The sequence below is a fragment of the Dipodomys merriami genome, unplaced genomic scaffold (genome assembly GCF_024711535.1).
Source record: "Dipodomys merriami isolate MVZ:Mamm:240054 unplaced genomic scaffold, mDipMer1.0.p SCAF_3, whole genome shotgun sequence".
NCBI classification, from domain to species: Eukaryota; Metazoa; Chordata; class Mammalia; order Rodentia; family Heteromyidae; genus Dipodomys; species Dipodomys merriami.
In genome coordinates, this window is record NW_027204492.1 from 18,961,702 (window position 1) to 18,977,886 (window position 16,185).

At 44.5% G+C, this 16,185-nt stretch overlaps 1 protein-coding gene across 2 annotated transcripts in view; it reads left to right on the forward strand.

Annotated features, from left to right (window-relative positions):
• The first annotated feature begins 1,251 nt into the window (after window positions 1-1,251).
• Window positions 1,252-16,185, forward strand: part of Znf280c (zinc finger protein 280C) — a 54,454-nt gene continuing 39,520 nt past the window's right edge. For both annotated transcript variants that reach the window (XM_070039737.1, XM_070039738.1), the window contains exons 1-3: window positions 1,252-1,328; window positions 13,259-13,305; window positions 14,874-15,050. In XM_070039737.1, the coding sequence (XP_069895838.1) occupies window positions 13,275-13,305; window positions 14,874-15,050 (208 nt within the window). In that variant the 5' untranslated portion in view covers window positions 1,252-1,328; window positions 13,259-13,274. The remainder of the gene's footprint in view (window positions 1,329-13,258; window positions 13,306-14,873; window positions 15,051-16,185) is intronic.

A 16,185-nucleotide genomic window follows, 5' to 3' on the forward strand; every position in this document is an offset into this window, starting at 1 on the left:
AGCACCCAGGCCTTGAGAAGAAAAGCCTCAGGACTTAAAAAAACACTTAATATATTTTTTGGGGGGTGGCTGGGAAGATGGCTCAGTGGTTGAGTGCTTGCCTTGCATGCATGAGGCCCTGGGTTCAATTCCTCAGTACCATATAAACAGGGGGAAAAAAGCGAGAAGTGGTACTGTGGCTCAATGGTATAGTGCTTGCCTTGAGCTGAAGAGCTAAGGGACAGCACCCAGGCCCAGAGTTCAAGCCCCATGGCAGACATATATACATATATATATGTGCATATATGTATATATGTACATAAGTATTAATATCCAGGCAATGGTGGCTTGTGCTCTTAATTATAACTACTGAGGAGCCTGAGACCTGGAATATCAAGGTTTGAAGTCACCTCGGGTAGAAAAGTCTGTGAGATTCTATCTCCATGTCTAGCAAAAAGCCAGACTGGAGGTTCAAGAACTGGTCTTAACACACACACACACACACACACACACACACACACACACACATACACACCCCATATATATAGTATTAATATCCAGGCAATGGTGGCTTGTGCTCTTAATTATAACTACTGAGGAGCCTGAGACCTGGAATATCAAGGTTTGAAGTCACCTCGGGTAGAAAAGTCTGTGAGATTCTATCTCCATGTCTAGCAAAAAGCCAGACTGGAGGTTCAAGAACTGGTCTTAACACACACACACACACACACACACACACACACACACACACACATACACACCCCACTCAATATGGGATCACACACACACACACACACACCCCACTCAATATGGGATCACACACACACACACACCCCACTCAATATGGGATCACACACACACACACACACCCCACTCAATATGAGATCACACACACACACACACACACACACACACACACACCACTCAATATGGGATCGCAAGCCAGGGTTGCACAGAGGAGTCACTATGGAAAAAAGCAGTGCTGCTCCTCTGACTGCTTGGGGGCGGGGCGGAGCAGGGCGGGGCGGGGCGGGGCGGGGGCGAGGGGGGTGCTGGGGAATGGTGACCTGTGGTTACCTTCGCCTTCGAGGAAACGCCAGGCACGGCGTTCGTCTTGGCGGGAGAGTGCCCAGTCCAATCCCCGGGTGGGAGGAGGGGCGGCACGAGCGCCTTCCCATGAGGCAGCGCGCAAGGCTATATATTCACCCCTCGCGGAGGCAGTCGTTCCGCATTGGAAGTCTTGGTGGCTCGCTGAAGCTGGTTGCTGCGGCAGTTGCTCAGTCTTTTCGTGCCCCTCCCTTTCCTCCTCCTCCACTCAGCTCCAGGCAGGCAGATTAGCTCGGCTTGAGGTAAGTGGCTCCCGCCCCCGTCTCCGCCTATACCTCTGGGGAAAGGGCCTGGGCTTTCTCCCGCTGGGAAGAGGGACTGCGGCCGCCGGGCTCTGGAGGTAGTGGGGTAAGGGTGGCGGGAATCGCGGCAATTCAGTGGAGAGCGGGGAGGGTGGGAGTTGCGCTGCGCGGAGGCGGGTGGGCCACCATTTTGACTGGGCTTTGAAGCGGGAGTGCTTGGGGAAAGGTAGGTCCGCGAGGAACCGTCGCGCGAGGTCGCGCGAGGAATGGGTTCGGGTGCGGGGGTGAGGAGTCACTGGGACACCAGTAGCTGTGTCGATCATCCGAACCCCACGGACTAGATACCTCAGTCCCGAGGCCTGTGAGACTTATCTGTTTTCCACCTTTTCTATATGGGGACCAGTCCCTTTGTATGTTTAATGCCGGTGTTTGACGGAGACCCGCCCACTAGCAAGTCCCTTCAGTTTCTGTGGCAAAACTATTGGGGTTCCGAACTTTCAGTTATATGTGCCAAACAGACGTTTGGTTGTGCCCTGCCCCTTTGCCACCAGTTATTTCGGACCCTTGCTTGGACCCTTGTTCTTGCCGAAGGGACTCCCTCCTCTGTCACAGAAATCGTGCTCCATCCCGTTATTGTCTGGAGGATAAAAGCCCTGAGGGGAAACGTGGGGCCAGAAACACTATTTTCTAACAGCGTGTTGAGCAGGGTTTTTCTTAATGAGAATGTAAAAATGATCTCATTCTGAGGTTTTCCTCAGAAAACCTGCCATAGAGATGGACGGACTTCCTTTCAACTTATCTCCTAAGTTTGGATGCTTTTTAGGCAGAAGTCTGAGGACAGTGTCAAATAAACCAATTTCTGCAAGCATGGGAGACCATTAAAGGACTCCTTTTTTTTCCCAAAAGATTTGTTGTTCATTTTTTAAATCTGTGAATTCATATGTTCAGCTGTGAATTTATGTTTCAAGTTAGGACTGCATTTTAATGTCATTTAGCACCATTACATATAAATTTTAAATCTACAGGTGCAGGTCTAGACTAAAAAAGTCTTCTCTAAGCGTTTATGAAGTGTCCTGTTTTGGGCACTACTCAAACTGGTACCTTCAGGGATGGGGAACTTTTGTTTTTGATTTTTGCTGAGGACCATTTAGTTATTAATACTATCAGTGCATGTCTACTGAGCTTCTGAAAAAAAAAAGCTAGATTTATTGAATTTCAGATCCTACCTTCAGTTGCCTTGGATGACTAGACCAAATTAGTTTCTCCCATTTCTGAGAGATTATGAGGGTACTGGCTTTTTTTGTTTGTTTGTTTTTGGTCAGTCGCGGGGCTTGAACTCTGGGCCTGGGCGCTGTCCCTCAGCTCTTCAGCTCAAGGCCAGCACTCTACCACTCGAGCTACAGCGCCACTTCCGGCTTTTTTCTTTTTGCTTATGTGGTGCTGAGGAATCGAACCCAGGGCCTCATGCATGCAAGGCAAGCACTCTACCACTGAGCCACCTTCCCAGCCCTAAAGTGCATTTCTTTTTGGACAGTGTCACCCCTTCCCTTGTTCTCTTCCAGTTTTCTCCTCCCATCTCACCCACAAGTTGTATAGTCCTTTTTCAACGTAGGGTTTTTTGGGTCTTTTTGAACTTTTTGAACTCCAGATCTCAAGTATTTCCATTTTTTTTGGTGGGTTTTGTTTTTGTTTTTCTTTTTGTTTTGTCATGGGTCTTGAACTCTGGGCCTGGACACTGTCCCTCAGCTCTTCAGCTCAAGGCAAGCACTCTACCACTTGAGCCACAGTGCCACTTCCAGTTTTCTGGTGGTTTATTGGAGATAAGAGTTTCAGGGACTTTCCTGCCCAGGCTGGCTTTGAACCATGATCCACAGATCTCAGCCTCCTGAGTAGCTAGAATTATAGGCCTGAGCCACAGGCTCTTGACTTCAAGTATTTCTGTTTAACTAAATTTTTTCCAGGTAGTGTTCTAGTAAATACTGACATTTCCATTTCATTCCAGGTGTGGGGTGTGTGTGTGTACCTGTGTGTGGAGTGTGTGTGTGTGTGTGTGTGTGTGTGTGTGTGTGTGTGTGTGTGTGTGTGTGTATGTGTGTGTGTGTAGTATGTACCGTGTACCTGTGCAGGTAGCACATCATGAACTGAGGGCTTTATTTTCTCATTTGGCTTTTCCCCTCAAGGCTGGCACTCTTGAGCCACAATTCCACTTCCAGATTTTTTTGCTGCTTAATTAGAGAAAAAAGGCTCTTGAATTTATCTGCTTGGGCTGGTTTTGACTAAAGTCCTCAGATTTTAGCCTCTGTCCCTCCTCTTCCTCTCTTGCTCTTCCTCAACCATTCCTCTTCCACCTTCCCCTCTTCTCCTATCCCTCCTCCCTCTCCACTCCCCTCCTCCCCTCTTCTCTACTTTCTCGCTTCTCCCCTCCCCTCCCTTCTCCCCTCCAGTCTCCCCTCCCTTCTCCTTCCCTCCCCTCCCCTCATCTCCTCTCCTCTCCCTTCTCCTCTCAACTCCCCTTTCTCTCTTCTTCCTTCCTCTCCCCTCCCCTGCTTGCCCTCCCCTCCTCTCTTACCCTCCCCATCCCTTTCTTCCCCTCCTTTCCCACTTCTTCTCTGCCCTCCTCTCCCATATCATCCCCAGCACTCCCCTTATATCCTCCCTACCTTCCCATCCCTTTCCTCCTCTCCCCTCCCCTTTCATCCTTTTCCCTCACCTCTTCTTTCTCCTGCCCTGCTTCCCCCCACTGCACTCCTCTTTGCTCTCCTCCCCTGCCCTTCTTTTCTCTTGCCATCTCTCACCTGCCATCTCTTTTTCCTCTTCTCCCTTCCCTCCCTTCTCCCTTCCCCCTCCTCCTTTCTTCTTCCTCTTCTATTCTCCTTGCCCTCCACTGCCATCCCCTCCTCTCCCTCTTCTCCCTTTCCCTGCCTTCCACTCCCCTCCTTCCTTCTCTCTCTTCATCCCTCCACTGTCATCCCCTCCCCTGCTCTCTCCTCTCTTCTCTCCCCTGCCCTCCAACCCTCTCTATTCTCCCCTCACTTCTCTCCTCCTTGTCTCACCTCTCTATATTCTGCCTTCCCCTGACCTCCTCCCCCTCTCTTCCTATTCTCCCACCCCCTGAACTCCTATCCTGTCCTCCCCACCTCTCTTTTGTACTCTCTTCTCTCCTCTCCTTCCCTGATCTTCCCTCTCCTCCCCTGCCCTCCACCTCAACTCTCCACCTACATCCTTTTTCCTCTCCTCTTCTGCTTACCCATCTTTTCCCCTCCCCTTCCCTTTCGCCTCTCCCTCTATTCTCCTCTAATTCCCTCTCTCCTTTCCCCTGCCCTCCCCATTCCTCTTCTCCCCTCTCCTCCTTTCTCTCTTCATACCCCTTCTCTCCGCTGCCTTCCTCTCCTCTCCCTCTTCTTTGCTCCCCTGCCTGCCCCCTCCCCTTCTCTCTTCCCTCCAGCCCTACCTTCCCATGCCCCTTCCTCTCTTGCTCTGCCTTCCCCTCCACTATCCTCTCCTGCCCTCCTCTCCACTCTCCTCCCTCCTTTCCTCTCTCTCTTCTCCCCTCTCCTGTCCTCCCCTCCTCTGGCCTCCCCATCCCCCTCTCCTGTCCTCCCCTGCCCTCCTCTTCCCTCTCCTCTTCTATTCTTTCCTATTCTTCTCTTCTTTGTCTTCATCTCCCTTCCCCTCCCCATCTTCTCTTCCTCTTTTACCCTTCTCTCCCCTGTCCTCTCTTCCCCTACCATCCCTGCTCCTTTACTTTCCTTCTGTCCCCTGTCCTCCTCTGCCCTCTCCTCCCTCCTTCTTTATCTCTTCTACCCTCTCATGCCCTCTCCTGCCTTCTCCTTCCTTCTCTCTTCTCCCTACCTTTTCCTTCCCCCTTTTCCTTCTCCCCTAAATTTTCTCCTCTTGCTTCCTCTTCCCTCCTTTCATCTACTCTCCTCCCCTGCCATTTCTTCTCTTCCTCTCCCTTCCCATCTCCCCCCCTCCACTCCACTGCTTTTCTCTCTCTTATCCCCTCTCAGATCTTCCCCTTCCTTCCTCTCTTCTCCCTTCTCCTGCCCTCCCCTCTCCTCTCTTTGTTCTTCTTTTCTCTCATCACCTTTCCTCCCTAGGAGTCCCTCTCTTCTCCCTTGTCTTCTCACTTTCCTCTCCTTCCCTCTCTTCTTCTCTTCTCTCCTCTCCTCTCCTCCTTTACCATACTCTCCTCTTACCTCCCCTTTTCTCTCTTCTGTCAGTCTTCTACCCTTCCCTGACCTCCTCTCTTCTATTTGCCTGTTCTCCTCTACCCTTCCCTATATTCCCCTCCTCTCTTCTCCTCTCTCACCCCTCTCTTCTCCCCTATCCTGCCTTCCCCTCCTCTCCTTTACTCTCCATCCCCTCTTCTCCCATTCTCTGCCTTCCCCCCTCTTTCCCCTTCTTTGTCTTCTCTCATCTACTTTTCCCTTCCCCTGCCAACCTTTCTCTTCTCTCCTTGTCTGCCCTCCCTTCCCCTCTCCTCTCCTATGCCATCTCCTCTCCCCTTCCTCTCTCCAGCCCTCCCTTGCTTTTCTCTCCTTCCCTTTCCTCCTCTCTTCTCCTTCTCTGACCTCCCTTCCCCTTTCTGCTCTTCCTCTTTCCTGCCTTCCCCTGCCCTCCCTTCCTCTCTCTTCCTCTCTCTTCCCCTTTCCTGCTCTTGCCTTCCCTCCTCTGCCCTGCTTCCTCCTGGCTTCTCATATTTTCTACTCTCCCTCTTCTCCCCACCCCTCTCCTCCCCTTTCCTGCCTTCCTGGGCTCTCTTCTTTTTTTTTTCCTCTCCTCTTCTCCCCTGCCTCCATTTTCCTCTCCTGTCCTCCCCTGCCTCCCTTCCCCTCTTCTCTCCTGTCCTCCTCTGCACCTTTCCTTCCTTTCCTTCTCATTCTCCTTTCTCTTTCCCCCTCCCTGTCCTCTCCCTCTTCTGATTGCCCTACTCTTACTACTCCCCCTCTTCTCTCTCCTCCACACCAGTTCCCTCCCCTGCTATCTTCTCTATTTTTTCTTTCTTGTCATTTTATTTATTTTTGCCGGGCCTACCTGGGGCTTGAACTCAAGGCCAGGGCGCTGTCTCTGAGCTTCTTTGGCTCAAGACAAGCTCTAGGGCTGGGAAGGTGGCTCAGCGGTAGAGTGCTTGCCTTGCATGCATAAGGCCCTGGGTTCCATTCCTCAGCACCACATAAGCAGAAAAAGCCAGAAGTGGAGCTATGGCTCCAGTGGTAGAGCTGAAGAGGTGAGGGACAGCACCCAGGCCCAGAGTTCAGGCCCCATGACTGGCCAAAAAAAAAAAACCCAAAAGACTAAGCTCTGTACCACTTGACCCACAGCACCACTTCTGGCCTTTTCTGAGTTGTTTATTGGAGATAAGAGACTCCCTGGTTTGGAACTTCAGTCCCCAGATATCAAGCTCTCCTTTCCTCCTTCCTCTTCTCCCTCCTTCCTCCCCTACCTCACTTTCTCTTTCCCTTTCACTCTTCTCCCATCCCCCACCCTCTCCTTCCATTTTCCTTTTCTTTTTTAACTTTCCTTTTTCCCATGCTCTTTCTCTCTACTCAATATGGAGATAGATATAGATATAGATATAGAAATATAGAAATATAGATATAGTGCCGGTAATGGGGCTTGAACTCAGAGCCTGGGTGCTATCCTTTAACTTTTTTATTCAAGGCTTTTTCACATCAGCGCTAGCAGCTTTTTTTTTTCCTCTTACCATTTAAGCCTCATGCTAGCCCTTTTTAATTTGGGTTATTTTTTATTTACTTTATTGTTATTATAGAGGTGATGTACATAGGGTTTATATTTACATGAGTCAGGTAATAACTACATTTCCTTTCATACAGTGTCATCTGTTCCCTCATTCTCTCCCATTCCTTCCCTTGCATCTCCCCCCACGAGTTGTATAGTTCACTTTCATCAATGTCCAGTAAGCTCCACTGCTGCAGTTTTTCATCCTTTCTTCGAGTTGTGTCCCCTCCACCCTTCCAAATACACTGAACACATGAATACACTGTATATAAGGTAAAAAAGACTAAATCAGCAAAAACTCTAAAAAATAAAAAAGATTTATGTTTCCATATCTTGGGAATTTGTTTCAGTATGTGTATTATTTTATATAAATATGAAGAGGCACTTAATCATTGTATCTTTGTGATTCTCTCTTAAGAGGATCTTCTTTTTCTCTCACTATATGTGAGTATCTAGAATCCTGTAATTTGTCATATCCCAGTGTGTTTTAGATCTAACTTCTGCATATCAGAGAAAACATGTGCCATTTTTTTCTCTGATCTTGACTTACTTCACTTAACATGATTTGTTCTAGTTCCATCCATTTTCTTGCAAATGACATCATTTTTTTCTTTCTAATGGCTGTGTAAAATTCCATTGTATATAGGTGCCACAATTTTTTGATTCACTCTTCTATTGTGGGGGATCTCAGTTGTTTCCTTATCTTGGCTACTGTGAATAGTGCTACAGTGAACATGGATGTGCAGGTGTCCTTATCATATCCTGGCTCATGATGTCCAGGGTAAATGCCTGTGAATGGTATGGCTGGATCATAGGGAAGATCTATGTTTAGTTTTTTGAGGAACCTCCAGAGTGCTGTCCAGAGTGGTTGTACTAGTTCACATTCCCACCAGCAGTGCAGTAGGGTTCCTTTTCCCCCACATCCCAGCTATCATTTGTTGTTGTTCAAATTCAAATGTTGGCCAATTTAATTGAGGTAAAATGGAATCTCAGAGTTGTTTTGATTTGCATTTCCTTTATGGCCATGGATGATCAGTTTCATCATGTGTTTCTTTATTTTCAGCTTTTTTTTTAGTTTTTTAAATTTTATTTAATTTTTATTGTAAAGGTGACGTACAAAGGGATTACAGCTACATAAGTAAGGTAATGAGTAAATTTCTTCTTGAACAGTGTTACTACTTCCCTCATTTTCTCTCAATCCCCCCACCACTCTACTCACCTCCAAGTTGTAAAGTTCATTTCCATCATAATATCTAGTGAGTATCATTGTTGAATTGGTTCACCCTTTGTCCCACCATTTCTGTGATTCCCCTTCCCTTTCCCAAACCAATTAAACTTATATACAAGACAAAGTGTACAGAAATCAAGAACAGTGCTAACAGAGAGTAAACCAACGGCAAAGAAAGAACTGCAAACAGCACACCTGAAAAACCTCTTGTTTCCATTTCTTGGAGTTCATTTTGATAAGTATCATTTTATATGATCATATCACATAGCTATTGAGCTATTGTGATCCTCTGCTAAAAATATTCTGGACATATTCTATAAGTGAGGGAAAATATCCCTCCCCAAACAAAGAAAAGGAGAGGTAAATAGGGGAATACCCGTCTATGATTTTGAACCTCTAAAGTCTTCAATTACAGAGCTCTGGGTTGATTTTTGTCTTAAAATTATGTTCTGCTGTGCATTGGATTTGCTTTTGTTTCCAAATAGGCAGCACAAACCATAGAAACACAAGAAAAATGACAAGTCAAGGAACCTCAACTACTGGCAGCTTCTTAATGGTTAATTGGAGATAAGAGTATTGAGGTCCTTTCTGAACTGCAGTCCTCATTGCTCACCCTCTTGAGTAGCTAGGATAATAAGCAAGAGCCACCAGCTCCTAGCTCTTTACTTCTTTCTTTTGTCCTTTTCTTTTGAAGATGGAGTCTTGCAGCCTTTTCTGCCCAGACTGGCTTTGAACTTCAGTCCTCAGATATTCAGCCTCTCCCTTCTCTCCCTCCTTTACCTCTCCTCTAGTCCATTGCTTTCCCCTGCCAAACAATTTTCTTTTGTTTTTGAGATGAGTCTCATAGACTTTACTGCAAACGCTGGATTTGAACTTCATTCCTCAAGATTATAGCTTCCTCCTAGTCTTCCTGTCTCTCTCTTTCTCCCTCCTTTTTTGCCTTCTCACCCTCCTCACTCTTCTCTTCTTCATATTCCCCTCCTTCCTTTCCTCCTTCTCTCTCCATCCTCTTCCTCTCCCTTTACTTCTCACCACTCTCATTCTGTACACCTTCCCTTTCCATTTTATGCCCCTTTCTTTCCGTCCTCTGGCCTTTCCCTTTTTCTCGGCCCTTTACCTTCTCATTCTAAGCTGCTTACCTTCCTTTTACTTCACCTTCCCTCCACTCCTCTCCCCTCTCCTTTCCTTCCACTCACTTCCCTTCACTTCCTTTCCAGTCCCATCCTTTGTCCCTTCCCATCCTCTGAACATTCCCTTCCCTTTATCTTTCCTCCTCTCTTCTCCCTTCCCTCTCCTCCCAACCCTCTCCCTTCCTATTACTTCCTATCCCCTCTGATCCTCTGCTCCTCACCTTTCCTTTTTTCCTCATCCTTTTTACTTCCAGTCCTCTATCCCTTTCAATCCTCTGCCCCTCTCTTTCCCATCCTCTGTACCTTCCATTACAATTCTCTGCCCCTTGCCCTCCTGTCCCCTTCCCAACCTTCCCCTTTCCTTCCTGTCCTCTATCCCTTCCCTTCCCTTCCCTTCCCATCCCTTCCCATCCTTGTCCCTCCTATCCCCTTCTCTTCTCTTTTTTTCCTTTTCTTTGTGCGATGGTGTCTAGCACAGGCAAGAAAGTTCATGAGACTCTTTTTTTGGGGGGGGGAGGTCCAGTCGTGGGGCCTGAACTCTGGGCCTGGGCGCTGTCCCTCAGCTCTTCAGCTCAAGGCTAGTGCTCTACCACTTGAGCCACAGCACCACTTCCGGCTTTTTTCTTTTTGCTTATGTGTTGCTGAGGAATCGAACCCAGGGCCTCAGGCATGCAAGACAAGCGCTCTACCACTGAGCCACCTTCCCAGCCCCTCTCATGAGACTCTTACCTTCAATTAACCACCACAAAGCTGGAAGTGGAGCTATGGCTCAAGCCATAGATAAAGCTCTGGGATAGCACCCAAGTCCTGAGTTCAAGCCCCAGTACTGACATGCACATACACAAAAGAATATTTTTATGTAGAAAATATAGTATGTATATAAAAACCTAAAGTCCTTATATTTAAATATTTAATTATATAATACTTAAATAAATCAAGTGGGATTACATAAAAATAAAACGTTTCTGCACAGCAAAGGACATGATTGTTAAGCTAGAAAGATAGCCATCAGACTGGGAGAAGATCTTTACTAGCAATACATCTGAGAAAGGCCTAATACCTAAACTAACAAACCAATCAATAAATGGACAAAGAACTGGAGAGACTTCTCAGAAGAAGTAAGAATAGATATATGAGGAAATAAACACATAAAAGAAATGCAAATCAAAACAACTTTGAGATTCCATATCACCCCAATTAGTCTGGCCAACAAGAATCTGAGCAGCAACAAATGCTGACAGGATGTGAGGGGAAATGAATCCTATTTCACTGTTCGTAGGGATATAAACTAGTACAACCACTCTATATAGCACTCTGGAGGTTCTCTCAAAAACCTAAACATAGATCTTCCCTAAGGCCCAGTCAACCCTCTTGGTCATCTACGCAGAACATTACAGTCAGGATATGGTAAAGACACTTGCACATCGATGTTCATTGCTACACTATCCACAGTAGCCAAGTTATGGAAGTAGCCCAGATGTCCTACAATAGATGAGTGGATCCAAGAAATGTAGCATATATACACAATGGAATTTTACTCATCCATTAGAAATAATAAGATGATATTATTTGAACCTGGGCTCTGATGATTCATGCCTGTGTTCCTAGCTACTGAGGAGGCTGAGATCTGAGGATCAGTTTGAAGCCAACCTGGGTAGGAAAGTCAGTGAGACTCACTATCTCCAGTTAACCACCAGAAAACTGGAAGTAGAGATGTGGCTCAAAGTGCTAGAGCACTAGCCTTGAGCACAAAAAGCTCAGGGACAGTGCCCAGTCCCGAGTTCAAGTCCCACTACCAAAAACCAAACAAAAAAGCTATGTCATTTGCACAGAAATGGATGGACCTAGAACAAATCATGTTAAGTGAGATAAGCCAAGCTCAAAGAGAAAAATCATATGTTTTCTCTCATATGTGGAAGCTAGATCTAAAATATATGATAACTTATACAGGACTCTGGGCATTCACATACAGTCAGACTGAAGTTGGATACCCTTAGGGGAAGAACCCAAAGTGTAAGTCCTCTGAACATTTAAAATATTATATTGAAATGAATTCCAGGAAATGGAAATGTGGTGGTTTTTTTGTTGTTGTTGGTGGTGATGATTTTTGCTTTTGTTCTGGAGATTTTTGTCTTTTAAGGGAGGACCAAAGGGGGCACAAAAAGGGAGAGAGGAAGAGTGAACAAATGCAATCATACTATTCAGTATACACTATGTGGAAAATGTACTTGTGGGCAGGGACAGGAGTAAACTGGGAAAATGAAGGAAGGGGTGATATTGTCCAAGAAAGAAATGTACTCATTACCTAACTTATGAAATAGTAACCTCTCTGTATAATAAAATTATGTTTAAATAAATAGATGGGAAAATATTTTATGTAGAATATATGTGTATAGCAATTTAAATTATTACATTAAAAAATTTAAATGTAAAATACTTAAAGCAGTTAAAAACACATGCATGCACACTTCTTTGGTTGGGGACAGGACACCAGACCTGGAGCTTGAACACATGTCCTAGACACTATCCCTGATCCCTGAGCTTTTTGCTCAAGACTAGTTTTCTACCACTTGTGCCACAGTTCCTTTTCCAGCTTTTCAGTAGGTAATTTGTGATGAGTCTCATGGACTTTCTTGCCCCAGCTGGCTTTGAACCATGATCCTCAGATCTCACCTCCTAAGAAACTAGGAGGCATGAATCACCAGTGCTCAGCTTTATAATTGTGTAATGTAACAGCTTTGTTAAAGGACCAAATAGAGGTAGAGGTGTTCTTCAGTGGTAGGACACTGGCCTAGATGTGTAAATCTCTGAATTTGATCCCTTGGGCCACAAAACAGAAATAACTACTCGTCATAAACTTCTGAAGGACAGGACTGTTAACATTCATCTTTGATTTTCTTTCTTAGAACACAGCATATTACTTAGTGGATTAATCTATAAGACTGTTCTAACTAGCTTTCCATTACTTTTCAGATAGAATGATTCTTCAAAAAACTGAAAAGACACATAAGCTAAAAGCTGATTTAAATATGTTTTTCATATGTTAATAATAGCATTTATTTCTGAAATGTGAAGAATAGGTCATGGTTAAAGATAAATGTGACAGCATTTCAAAATGCAAATTTCCCAAAATATTTTTATATAAGGATTCCTTTTAAAATTTGTTTGTATTTTATTAATCAGATTTCCTCAAGTAGTAAATGTGTAAAACATTCAGCATTTTATCTACTAAATTCACATTCAGGAATGAAACAATTATTGAAAACTAATTACATGTATATATCAAATGTACCAAATTCAAAAGGTAAAATTTTGTATGAGAAAAAGATTACATGTAATGTAACCAAGTCCACTCTAATAATAGGTTATTCTCTGTGTGTGTGTGTGTGTGTATGTGTGTGTGTGTGTGTGTGTGTGTGTGTGTGTGTGTGTGTGTCTGTCTGTCTGTCTGTATGCGCCAGCTTTTATTCTCTCACAGTTGGCATTCTAGTACATGACCCATACCCCCAATTCTGGATTTTGGGTAGTGAATTGTAGGTAAGAGTCTCTAGCTTCTTCAGATTGTGATTCTCTCAGCCTCCTGTATATCTAGGATTATATATATGAGTCACCAGTGCTTAACCTAATAATAGATTTCTTTATAGTATAAGGTGGAAAACTAAGACTTAACTTGCTATCTTATGTGGAGTTACATACTAAGTTTGGTGGAGATTCAGCTTAGACCCAAATATTTTTCAACATTTTTCAAGTTTCATATTTCAATGTATTTGTAGTTACTTGGAACTCCAACTAATTAATAAAATTAATTGATGTCATATGTTTGTTCTTAGGTGACACTGTAGCGTGATGGATAATAAAAACCCTAATCAACAAAAAAGTAAGTATTGCTACTATTGGAATTGACACTAGTATACATGACTTTTGTACTGATAATATTTCTTCAAGACAGGTGAGAGACAAGGATGAGTATATTTTCTTTCTCTTTTTTTGCCAGTCTTGTGGCTTCAACTCAGCACCTGAGCACTGTCCCTGAGCTAATTTTGCTCAAAAGATAGAACTCTACCACTTGAGCCACAGTTCCACTTCCAGCTTTTTCTGTTTATGTGGTACTAAGGAATCACACCCAGGGTTTCATGCATGCTAGGCAAGTACTCTACAACTAAGCCACATTCCTAGCCCTGATGAGTATATTTTTTTAAAAATAAAAATACTATGCCAGGTGCCAGTGACTCATGCATATAATCCTAACTACTCAGGGAGCTGGGCTCTGAGGATTGTGGTTCAAAATCAGCCCAGACAGGAAAGTCTGTGAGACTCTTTTTCTTTGTTTGTTTGTTTCTTTGTTTTTTGTCAGTTATGTTGGCTGAACTCTGGGCCTGGGTGCTGTCCCTCAGCTGTTCAGCTCAAGGCTAGTGCCCTACCATTTGAGCCACAGTGCCACTTCGGGCCTTTTCTGCTTATGTGGTGCTAAAGTATCAAACCAAGGGCCTCATGCATGCGAGGCAAGGACTCCACCAATGAGCCAACTTCCCAGCCCTCTCTCTTTTTTTTTCTTCAGTCATGGGGGTTGAACTCTGGGCCTGGGTACTTTCCTGAACTCTTCAGCTCAAGTGAGCATTCTACCACTTGAGCCACAGCACCACTTCTGGCTTTCTGGTGGTTAATTGGAAATAAGAGTCTCATAGACTTTCCAGCTCAGGCTGGCCCATTTCCTGCTCACTGTGGCCCATGAGCCACCAGTGGGCTGGGCTCTGTGAGACTCTTATCTCCAATAAACCACCAAGATAAGCCTTAAGTAGAGCTGTGGTAGAGCTCTAGTCTTGAACAGAAGAGCTCAAGGACAGCACCTAGGCCCTGAATTCAAGTGCTGGTGGCTCACGCCTATAATCCTAGCTACTCAACAGGCTGAGATCTGAGGATCACAGTTTGAAACCAGCATGGCCAGGAAAGTCTGACACTCTTACCTCCAGTTCACAAAAAAAGCTGAAAGTGGAACTGTGGTTTCAGTGAAAAAGCCAAGGGAGAGTTTGTGGCCCTGACTTAAAACACCCACACCAGCACATGCACATGTAAGAGCACACATGCACGAGCGTGCACACATGTGTGCACGCACACACACACACACACACACACACACAAAACATCCCTCTCCCTCACCCCCTCCCCCTCCTCTCCCCTTCCCCTTCCCCCTGTCCTGGGTTTTGAACTCTGGGCCTGGGCACTGTCCCTGAGTTCCTTTTGCTCAAGGCTAGCACTCTATCTCTTGAGCCACTGCTTCACTGCCAGCTTACTCTAGTGGTTAATTAGAGATGAAAGTCTCATAGACTTTCCTGCCCTGTCTGGATTTGAGCCAAGATCCTCAGATCTCAGCCTCCTGAGTAGCTAGGATTACAAATGTGAGCCACTAGCACCAGTCAATATTTCACTCATTTTGAAAAACCTTAGCTAACTCAAAAATGGAAGAACTCTTCATGGAATGTGAAGAAGAAGAGCTGGAGCCCTGGCAAAGGAAAATAGAAGAAACTCAGAATAAAGATGATGGTGGTGGTGGTGGTGATGATGATGATGATGATGAGCTGATCTTTGTTGGAGAGGTATCAAGTTCAAAGCCAGCCATTTCAAGTAAGCATGTATTTCAGTGATGTTTCAAAAGATGATTGTTGATTTTGAATGGAAAATCCTCTGGTTGCCTTATATACTTAATGTATTCATTCTGCACTCATGAGGTAGAGATGTACTTCGTTTATTCATTCTACTCTCATGAGCTAGAGGTGAGAACCTGTCTCAAAACACCAACATCACAAGATTAAGTTGTTTCAATGAACAAGTTCCTTTCCCCCACAGACTTCTGTACTGTTGATTAACAGAAATTTTCTTTCCACAATCAGCAAACAACCCTACTTCTGTATAGCCTTCTATTCTGCCTAATTATTTTGTGAGATTTAGTTCTTTTCTACTAAGAAAGAAAAAGTAGAATTCTTTTAAGTTTTTCTGGATTAATTTTGTACTTTGTACTTTTTTCTGTTAAGCAATTTTAACCAGTTTTACTCTTTCAAGTTTCAATTTGATTCCTTAATAACTTAAAAGTTATAGGGCTTGTCTGGGTACGAGTGAATAATCTTGTAATGACCCAGAGTATGCTGTCAAGCTCAGATTGACTTCTAATGTAGAGTATATTTTAAACTCCTTAAGCTAATCAAATATTAAACTCAAAGTTGAATTTAGTCTGGTAACCAATTTCCCATTCAGAACACAAGAAGTAATGGTACCAACAGTCATTGAAGAAATCAGGAAGAAAATAGAAAAGTTTCTAGAATCAAATGAGAAAGAATCTGAGTGTAATTTGCTTTTGTCTGATGGCTAAGGATGCTGAACATTGTTTCTTATATTTATTGACCTTTTTTTCAGAACTGCCTCTTCAATTTATTTTTTCTGTTTTCATTCATTTATATGGTTTATTCATTTATATGGTGTTTAATTTTTGAGTTCTTTATGTATTCTGCATAGTAATCCCCTGTAAGATTAATAGGTGGCAAATTTTAGTCCCATTTTGTAGGCTATCTCTTCATTCCAGTAATGTTTTCCTTAGCTGTATAGAGCCTTTTTTTTGTGAGTTGTGGGGCCTGAACTCTGGGCCTGGGCTCTGTCCCTGAGCTCTTCAGCTCCAGGTTAGCACTCTACCACTTGAGCCACAGCACCACTTTGGACTTTTTCTGCTTATGTGGTGCTGAGGAATCAAACCCAGGACCTCATGCCT